Genomic DNA, 10,482 nt, shown 5'->3' with positions numbered 1-10,482 from the left:
TAAAAATATGGCAAATGTGACTGTTGAAATGCTAACAGTGGATACAATTTTTGTACTGTGTGTTTCATGTTAAACACAGAGATTCATAGGTTTGCACCTTTTTTTTTAACTGGTCCCTACAGTCTGGTTGGCCATTTTATCATCTCTTCAGCAGTGTCAGCTGGTACTAAAAACAACAACCTCCTGTCAAGATGTTACCCTGTTTTACAGAGTTGCAGTTTGATGACAAGGGGTCACTGTCTTGCTATAGGCACTGACCTTATATATATATAATTATATATATATATCTATATATGTAAAAACTGACAGTTTGGCATGTACCTCCTACAGGAGTCCTGTTGACACAAATACATACTTTTTCAGGCTGTAAACAGTTTATTACAAACAGCGTTCTATGTTACTTTTTACTTTCCCTGCTGTCTTTACCTTTATCTTCTTTTTCTGACTTGTCTTTTTCATATTTATCCTTGTCTGGCTTTGTTACACTGTCATAAGAGGGTGGGGAGGTTGTGGATGGGGTCATATCTGTTTTTTCTGGAGTGGAGTTCTGGGAGATACAAAGTACTTCTCAATCATCTCAGCCAAAAACATACCTAGGAAAAAATAAGTTAAATCAGTAAAGAGTATTATTACATTTTAAAACCACTGCTAAAGATATATTCTACAAGGACCGTAGAACTTTAAGAAGAGTAGGATAAACAGATTTTTATAAATTATCCATTTAGTTTTTTTACAAAATCTTTGTGTTTGGTATATGTTTTTAGGACAAACTGATAACTAGTGTATGTATATTGGTAAATGCTGCGATTAGAGGAATACCCTTTTGTTTAATGGTAACAAAAATAATCTCTGTTAATCTGAAGAAAGATCATATGCACATTAGTATTAAAATTCCATGTAATCAAATTAGGTTATTCAAAAAAAAATACATATTTTAAGAGAAGTGCGACTTCTTAATCATATATAAAATAACATGAACACAGGTTTATCACTAATGACATAGAAATTCCAAACATAAAAAATTGATACAAAGGTTTATTATAATTCCCAGAAGAATAAAAGACTTGAGCGTTGCATTATGTGCCTCAAAGCAGAACAGTAACTTTTTTGACACAAAAATAGCAAAATTGATTTGCATATTAAGGAGTACTTAAAAGTTAAAAATCCACCATTTTTACTCCATTTCTTTCAGGTTTGCTGCTCTAGATAAAGCAAAATTAGTACAGTCATTATTTGTTACCACATCTGCTTCAGCTCTGCTTCTGCAGTGCTCACTCTAGCTCAGGCACAAAGCCTCTCAGGATCAAACAAAACTGAAGTAAGCAAAGGGTTTTGCCCTGCTCTCTGGGGTGCACACATCCTACCCTCATAACAGTCCCACACAAATTTTTTCTTGGATTTTTGATGATTGGACTCTTTCACCTGAAACTGTCCATGTAAGTTTATATCAAAATTGCCTTTCAGTATGTGTAGGAATCTCTACTGATTTCAGAATATGGATCTAATTTCAACCAGTAAAAAAGTAGGAGGGTATGAAACCTCTTTCTAACAAGTTCTTACTATACTTTTCAGTTATTTTATGTATAAGACTTTCTAGTGACAAAGTTGAACCCAAATATAAATAGAGTTTACACGCCAAAAATATTTCCATGTTCACAAATTAGACATTTCATAAAAATGAGTTGCTCTTACCTACTATGGAGAGAATCACAACCACAAAATCAAAAATATTCCAACCTATAGTAAAGTAGTAATGACGAAGTGAAATCAATTTCAGGACAAATTCTCCAGTGAAAAGTACGATAAACACCAGGTTAATCCAATATAAAATGTTTTCCATTTCTTCACTCTGATCATCTGTTTCTACCATCATTGTGACCATGTTAAGGCAGATGAGTATCATGATACTGATATCAAATGCTTGTTTTGTTACAAAATCAAAGACCATCCCTTGGAATTTGTTCTGTTATAGCAGAAGAAAAAGAAAAAAAAAAGGTATTTCAGATTAATAAGGTTTTTCTTATATAATGTAATTTTTTTGCTTATGATTTATTTCAGCCTGAGGCATAATAGAAAAAATAAAATTTTTAAATAGATGCAAAAATAACAGAAAATATTTTTATTCTTACTGCTGGTCGAGGTATAGGCTTTTGTGGTTTCTTGGAACCCAATTTTTTCATTGCATTGTAGTATTTCTTCTGTTCTTCTGTCATGAAAATGTCTTGACCTCCAAAGTAAACCCAAGAGACAAAAACTGGTTACAATCATGTATCTTTACTGATTACTTATAAATAATACTAATGATCACTCTTGTTCACATTCTCATCTGTAGGAAAATTTAGAACAGATATAAAAATCCTCTTTTATGATTTTTATATTAAGTATTAAGCTACAGAAAGTGTTGAGTTCAGCAGCTGGAACAGTGATACCTTTTCAGGCAGTGTTGACAAAACACAAAGACTAAAGAGGGTATGAACAAAGATAATTCAATGTTTATTATCAAAGTGCAGAAATCTATACTGCTGAACTCTGTGACATGAAGGTATAATAGCAGAGAGTTTTTATAGCCACATTTAGCTATTTCAGTGGTTAGTCTTTTTATGAGTCAATTAAGGCTTCAGTCACAAATCCATATCTTCAAAGATGACATTGAGTATTTCACTAACCATGGAGAGTCATAGATTGTCACTTGTCCATCAAACCCTCATCAAGCCAAAGTAGAAGCTTTAATAATTTAATGTATTTACTATGCAGTGCTCTTAACTAATTTATCATAAGAATATTAATAAAGTTGTCATCAGTGGACCAAAAATAAGAATTTTTTAATATTCTTTTCAGAATAACAGTGAAGTACTTATCTTCTTTTTCTGCTGGTTGAAATTGTCTATTATGACACCAATAAAAAGGTTCAAGGTAAAAAATGATCCAAAGATGATAAAGATGACAAAGTAAAGATACATGTACAGGTTATCTTCATACTTGGGCTGATCCAAAACCTGCAAAAAAGGCACAGAAACGACACATTAGTTTGACAGTGAACACTGTTAAAGATAGAATTTAGGGCTCCATCACTGTAACCTTTGGTTCCTGTGGTCAAATCCTGACATATATTCCAGTGATCTTCAATCTACAAGAAGTTACATTCTTGAAGTTAATTTTTAAAAATGAAACTGACCTGTAAGAATGTAGAATAAATACTGAAAACACAATTTAAACTAGCAAAGTTCCACCTGCCTGAGTGTACAGACAACCAGCAACACCAAGTTTTACATCTGCAGAATTTTCTGTAAATCTTGTGGGAGGCCAGTGTTGTGGGCTTGTGGAGATTTCACTGCTACAGGCACTTAGGAAACTGCACAGGATTGTGGAAGAGAGGCATCCAAGCCATGTTTAGACTAAGCATATTTTCTTGGTATAGCTCTGCACTGTCACTATACTACAACAGGCCTCCTGCTGTGAGTGCAGCTTACCAAAAAAAAAAAAAAAGGAGCTTTACCAGTATAGTTTATTCAATTGTCTACTTAGAACTAGAGGAAAACTTGCACCAAGGGAACAAGGGTCAGGCTAAAGGGTAAGAAAATGCATGGGTTTAATTAAAAATAAGCACTCTGCCCTAAAGAAAGCAGTCAGGCAGCTTGCAGAGAACAATGAAAATCTTAACTATAAATAAGATCAGTATTACAAAAAAAAAAAAACAACTTTCCCTGAATTGCTGTCTGTTTCTAAATATAAAGAATGACTCAAAGCATAATGAGAGGAGGGAAAGGTATTTCATTGCAATAGGTAAGTGTGTTGGTGTGTTGTAGGACTGAGGAATTTTGATTCAAATGTACTATAGAGAAAATGGAATCCTTTAGGACTGCTCCTCTGCTTTTCTCATTTCTTGTATTTTCCCCATGGTTTCAATTTTCTTTAACTACAAAATTATAGTAACTCTTTGTTCTTTCATTTTTGCTGTAATTTCTGAAAGATGTTAAAATTGCATTCTCAAATCTTGGAGCTCATACAATCAAAACAAATGGAGTCAAGGGACTATACTTACATTCCGAGAATCCACAGCTGCGTACATGATATCCATCCATCCTTTAAATGTAGCCTATAAACAGAACACAGGTGTTTAGGTCACAATTCTCCTGGAAAATGGCTTGTCAGAAGCATTTTTTAGGAGCTGAAAACTAAGTGTATTTAGTACTCATCATGAAAACCAGTGGAGTGAAATCTTAATAGCTGACTCTTGCCTTCTATTGTATGTTTTATTAATGTACAAGAATTGCAAGCCAGTTCTAATATCTGACTATAGAGGATACAGCATCCATTAAGAACTTTTGTCTATTACGAATAATACCTGGTGTAAAAGTTATTTTTTCTGTGCATGATTATTAGAGGTTTATTTGACACAGATTCAATGCAGTTAAGGTGTATTACGTTTGAATTACATTTTTTTTCTCATAGTCAGTATATCCTCTAGGCTTTATGTTACTTCTTCTGTAGAGTCATGAATTTATCCCATACTTCATGACTCAAATCAAGAATTGAGAGACAAAATTTCTAAATTAAAAAAAAAAAGAAGTAAAAAACTTTTTACTGTTACAAGTAAACAATAGAGATCTAGAAAGATAAATAGAAATTAAGGACTGGTGACTTACCACTTGGAGCAGAGAAAGGTAACCAAGGCCTACGTTGTCAAAGTTAACCTTCACATTCTTCCACCGGGCAGTTTCATTGTTTTGTATGAGCTCCTCACATTGACTAAAGTTGTTAATTTGGCTGATATCAAATCTCTCATCGGTTGTAGTGTTAACACAGTAGTAAAACTTTCCAGCAAATAGATTTACTCCCATGATACTAAATATCAGCCAGAATATAAGGCAAACAAGAAGCACATTCATAATAGATGGAATTGCTCCCAACAGGGCATTCACCACAACCTGGAGTACAAATGAAACCGAAGAGAGACACTGTAAGAGCACCGGCACCAGGATTTTACAAATGCTTCATCAGCCTCTCTCACATGTAACATGCTATTATAATTCTAATATCCGTGTTACACTTCAATTGTTGAGAGCAACAAATCAGAAAAGCAGTGTCGAGAAAAGTTAAAATGCCAAACTTAATTTGAAGGAAAAATACAAATAGTAGCAAGTAAAGAATGGGTAAAATAAGAACCGGTAAAACAAAATAAAAACCGGTAAAACTTTAAAAAAAAATAAAGGAAAAAGAAGTATTTATCAGTGCTTTTTAGAATATTTACTTAATGTATATCTGCAAAACCATAGCAATTATAATCACTGTTGAATCAAACAAGCCAAATTTTCAATACTATTGACTGATATTAAAATGTTTACTGGATAAATTCAAGCAAGTTCAAATCTATTACTGAGCAATTTTCTAATTGAAATTAACTTTGAGTCTTTTTAAAAATAAAATCAAGTGATGTATGCATGTTCCTTTGGATGTTTACATTTAGAATTAGAAAAGTAGAAATGTTCAAACTAGGAAAGCTACTGAGTACCTGAACACACCAGAGCTGTGTTCAGGCAACTGGCAGATAAAACTTGAAAAAGAGACTTGATTTAATTCCCAACCGAATTTTGGGAAAAATAAGGCTTCAGGAAAGAAAAATGTGAAAATGAGTTCATGTGTGATGATGAGCCATGATTAAAAACATGCTAGAATGAAAATAAAACACTGAGGAAATAAAATTTGGGAGAAAGTAGGTCCATTATGAATGAGAATTATTAATTTAATGATGGAATTGATGATGCTAAATTATTGAATTCTAATTTTAAATCTCTCTGTAAATAACTCTAAGAATATAAAATTTGGTAAGTATAGAGCACTGCCACCAACTGAAGTGGCAACTTTGCCAAAACAACTGAAGCAGATCCTTAAAACTTAAAGTTTGCTTTTTTTTTTTTTTTAATGCAAAGCAGTAGCTATTATTTTGATGGGCTTTTTTATATTTCATTTAGCTTATATGATGTAAGTACTAGGGCAGATCCTCTAGCATAATAAACGTATTGTTTCTGTATGAAATACAAATATGTAGTGAAATTCTATAGAATCAATTAATAATAAAATTATTCAGGTAGATGGGCTTTCATTCCTTGCCCTCTTACAGAACAGAAAATAAACCCTTCGAATATTAGCTAGGTGATGAACCACCATCATGTGCATTATAAAGGAGAATTGGGTGAAGGAAAGGAGGGGTTCCTGTTGTACTTTCAGAGCCCTATTCCTGTCAAAACACTACCTCTTTTCAGTGATACATACTTTGGACAACATTTGAGAGCCTATAGGACTTCAGTGAAATTGTTGTTATATTTAAATTTAGAAACTGGATCAAATGAAGTTGCTTTCAATGTAAACTACTTAATCACTCTATAACAGCACAAAATAGTCCATGAAGTCCAAATATTCCATGGTTTTTTTTGTTTGTTTGTACCTTTTTCCCACATATTGTAAATCAAATGTTTTAATAAGTAGTTATTTCTAGTGGGGAAATTTAAAAGAAATCAGAATAGTTTCTTAATCATACTAAAAATCTTCTTAGCAATAACTCTTATAAATTAATAAGCAAAAGTAATATAGAATTTTATAAGTCAGCATCTGGGTTGAGAGGATTCCCTAACTGGTGGATAAATCTCTTCTGAGATTTATGTCTTATGTTGACAAGCTTGTACTCAGCACTGTGAACCACATGATTGCAGGAGACCATAAGACGTTGTTTGACCTAAGCAAATGAACAGCCTATATAACTATGCTGAATTAGTTCAAATTGGAAAATCATGTACTCACTTATTTTTACAGCAATTTGACTGGAATAACAAATGGCAAGGTCATTTTTTCCCAATTTGAGAATATTTTCCAAATATATTAGTTTTTTTTTTAATTGAAAGTTATCGCAATTCTTCTACTCAAAAAATAGAAGTAGATTTCTTAAATGCAATAATATCATCCACCAGGAACAATTCTTGAGATATAAAAGGATAGTTAATGAAGTGAAAATATTTGTCCTCGAGCTTTCAGTCTCAGTACACCCAAGAATTCTGTTCCTCTTTGTGCTGCAGCTGCAGGTCCAGTCATGTTCTTTCTTTAATTGCTGGATTTCTGCAGCTGACCTACTTTCTCTGGTATTAGTCTGAGTCCTGAAGCTACAGAGAACCAGCTTGTGATACGAATATTTGAAGACGCTCAAAACATGCAGTTGAACATCACTGGAAACACTGATCCCAACACTTTCCAGCTTCCACTAGTAGTAAGTCTGTGAGAAAAGGGGGCTAGGCCTGACAGCAAATGAAAGCAGGGGAAGCATAAGAAAGACATCAAAGCCCTTGTTTTCTAGTTGAAAGAAAAAGGTAGCACCATATAGCAGTGAGTGATACTGCTTGGGACAGAGCACGGGCAGATTAATTATATTCCCACAGGCTATTTTAATGAAGTACCAAGTGCAAATTAACTTTCCTAGCAATAACAGTGGTGGGAAGATTCAGGGAAAAAAAAATAATGTTTTTCATGGGGCAATTTTTTTCTATTAATTACTAGTTTGAGTGGGCACAAGTCTAGATCCTAGAAAACAGTACAGTGTCTTAAAAACTGTACATGTATTGAATAGAATTTCCTGCTTGCATATGGGAAGTGTAATGCTCAATGGAAGTCATTTAAGTGTCTATGTAAATATATGCATTGTACTGTACTGTCATATTTTCAGTTCATACATGATAAACACCAATGGAATGATTCTGTTATGAACAGACATCTTGAATTTCCATGTATCAGACATTAAAACGTTCTCATACTAATCTCTTCATCAACTTGAGCTACTGTATCTTTAAAAATGCTAAACTTGGAATTAATTACTTTAAATAAGGCAAAATTCACTACATCCATTGGAATATTTCAATGGTTAATTGCCTAACTAAGTTATAGGTCACATTTCTAGTCTTAAGTAATCTAACTTCATCTACTACTTTTTATTGCATTTTTTTGCTAAACTCATAAATCTTCTCCTCATCTGGGTATTGTACAAAGAGATACAGTTGGCAGTTCAGGATCAAATCCGTAGGTAAAGTTTACACCAACATGGAAGTCATGGGATTGGCAATTACACATAAACCTTCATTACAAGGTTACTTGGTTTTTCCTTGCAACAATAAATTGCCACTTAAGCAATTTTATATAAAATTTGAAATATTTTTATTGTGGGTTTTTTGTTTTGTTAATTGCTGGCATAAAAGAAACCCCTACAGTTCATATGATTTTAGTGAGATAATACTGATGCTTTAGACAGGCCTTACCTCTGATATAAACATCCCAATTTTCAAATTTGTTTTAGTAAAGGTCCAGAAATTTTTTGGAGGCAAAGAAATGCTATTTCGTGTTTGAATTTATAACATTTCATCAAAGTAAATTTCCTTTTTCATTGAATCTCTTCTCTTACTTTCCACATACAGAGAGCATGACATTTTCTTCAGAAGCTCACCAGTTTGTAGTTGACTTACAAATAAGCTAATCAGCTTATCACCTGGGGTGGCAAAGAATAGTGATCGCAGGAGGGAGCTCACCCAAGGATCCCTTTTAATTATGGCAGGAGGGTTCCAGTTCAGGTGCATCTGCTGATACCCACTATGGCAGTATGTCCAAGAGAGACAGATGGACCCTGAAGGTGTAAGCCAGACATCTTCCTGTGGCTGGAGCTAGAAATATCTACCGTGTCTGGTTGTTCACTGCTACTCTTGAGAGAAACATTTCTAGAGCTTTTGAGTCTTGGCTGCATACATCAGGTCTTTGTCCATATCAGTGCACTAAAGAAGTGATTTAAACTGACCACTTTAACTGACTTTGCACTGAGATAGAGTGAACGTGCCCTGCTGGGCAGCTGAGGGTCTCGGCTGTGGTAACTGATCCAGTGATAATGAACAGCTGGGGACAGTAACTTCTCAAATATACCAGCAAAAGTCTAATATGTTTTCAGGCTGCTCAGTGCTCTATAGATTATAATCAAAATTTTACAATCAATATAGAAAGCAGTAAGCAACCAGAAATCATAAAACCATCCATATGCTAGAAAAGTTTTCTTAAATAGAATGCTATGGTTCTAATATGAAAGAGAGAAGATATTTTAATAGTGCTAATTTACTTATTAACACACAAATTAATTACAAAACTTTTAGTTCTAAAAGACATTCCCAATTTATATATACTGAATAATATGTTAAATGATATAGGCTATGTATGATAGTCTAAACTGGTACAAAATACACATGTGCTTGCATACATGGGTGTATGTACACACTCTTTTAAGAGGAAGTGTTGGAGCTTTTTTAAACTGTTCTGACTATAGAAGGTTGTGTTTGTATAGGATAAATGCAGTAATATTGCATAGATCCATGCAGTTGATAAATCCTTGGGCCCTCCATGAAAATATGAAAATGGGGAAAGGCCAAGGAGCATTGTTAACTGTAACAATATGTGCCATAACACATGAATTCATATAAGCAGATGAAGCCTTTTGCTTATATGTTAGTGATAAATGTGAAATATATAGGATGGTAGTGTAGCATTTCTGCATGGATTGGTCGTTGATTATTCTGCATGCATTGTTTCCGTGGATGCATGCATTATTTCAGATTCTTTCATGTTGTCTTACCCTCATCCCTTCAAATCGCGACAAGGCTCTTAGAGGTCTCAAAGCTCTTAGTGTCCTAAGGGATTTAATCGCACCAAGTTCTGAGTAGCCCAAGGCATTAGCTGTTAAGCTAACCAAAGAGACCTACACAAAAACAGAAAGGCAATATTGCTCATTCATCTGTATATCCTTCTGATACATATGGTGGGAATGATGTGCGCCCTGAACTTCTCAAGAAGATTCAAGGCTGGACCTCTTTCTCCAGGAAACCCTCTATAATGCAGAAAAAATTTACGTCAGACAAAGTAGAATAAAATAATATTCTAGGTACCTGTTGATGAAATCATGTTGATAGAATGGTATAAAAGTGCCTTCTATAGTCACATAAACCAGTCAACATTTGGTGGGATTTAAACAAAAATGAAGTCACATGCAAAAACAAAACACCCAAAAACTGGGTGAATTGGAATGGACAATTTAGGTCAGGACTTCCCATGATATCTTCAGAACTTGATGAGAATACAAATGCTCTCAAAAACCACTTCCAGACCTTGCTTTTGGTCAAATGTAACTTTCTAGTGTCCAGAAAATCTTATTCAACAGCCATAGCTACCAGTGCTGTTCAGATTTAACCGGACTAATCAAGACTGAGAACCAAGTGTTTGTTAGACAATGGTAGAAGCTTCAGTGTTAGGCATATCCATACTTCATTACATTCCCTGTGACTCCTTTAACCACTTCATCAATTCTGGCTTGCATAACGCTGGTCTGGTCTGCAGGCAGATGAGTAAATAAACTAGAATAGCTGTAAAATAAATAATACAATTATCTTTCATCAATAATCCTTGGAAATG

At 34.0% G+C, this 10,482-nt stretch overlaps 1 protein-coding gene across 1 annotated transcript in view; it reads right to left on the bottom strand.

The window, feature by feature from the left end:
• Nucleotides 1-397: 397 nt before the first annotated feature.
• LOC121335402 (sodium channel protein type 2 subunit alpha-like) overlaps nucleotides 398-10,482 on the bottom strand; it is a 51,305-nt gene continuing 41,220 nt past the window's right edge. The window contains 8 exon segments of the mRNA XM_041403475.1: nucleotides 398-551; nucleotides 554-593; nucleotides 1,693-1,963; nucleotides 2,130-2,234; nucleotides 2,859-2,996; nucleotides 4,043-4,096; nucleotides 4,647-4,928; nucleotides 9,650-9,772. Of these exon segments, the coding sequence (XP_041259409.1) occupies nucleotides 398-551; nucleotides 554-593; nucleotides 1,693-1,963; nucleotides 2,130-2,234; nucleotides 2,859-2,996; nucleotides 4,043-4,096; nucleotides 4,647-4,928; nucleotides 9,650-9,772 (1,167 nt within the window).

Source organism: Onychostruthus taczanowskii, unplaced genomic scaffold (assembly GCF_017590055.1).
Source record: "Onychostruthus taczanowskii isolate IOZ18803 unplaced genomic scaffold, ASM1759005v1 scaffold20, whole genome shotgun sequence".
Taxonomy (NCBI): domain Eukaryota; kingdom Metazoa; phylum Chordata; class Aves; order Passeriformes; family Passeridae; genus Onychostruthus; species Onychostruthus taczanowskii.
Note: the sequence above shows the minus strand (reverse complement) of the source record. Positions and strands in the feature narration are given on the sequence as shown.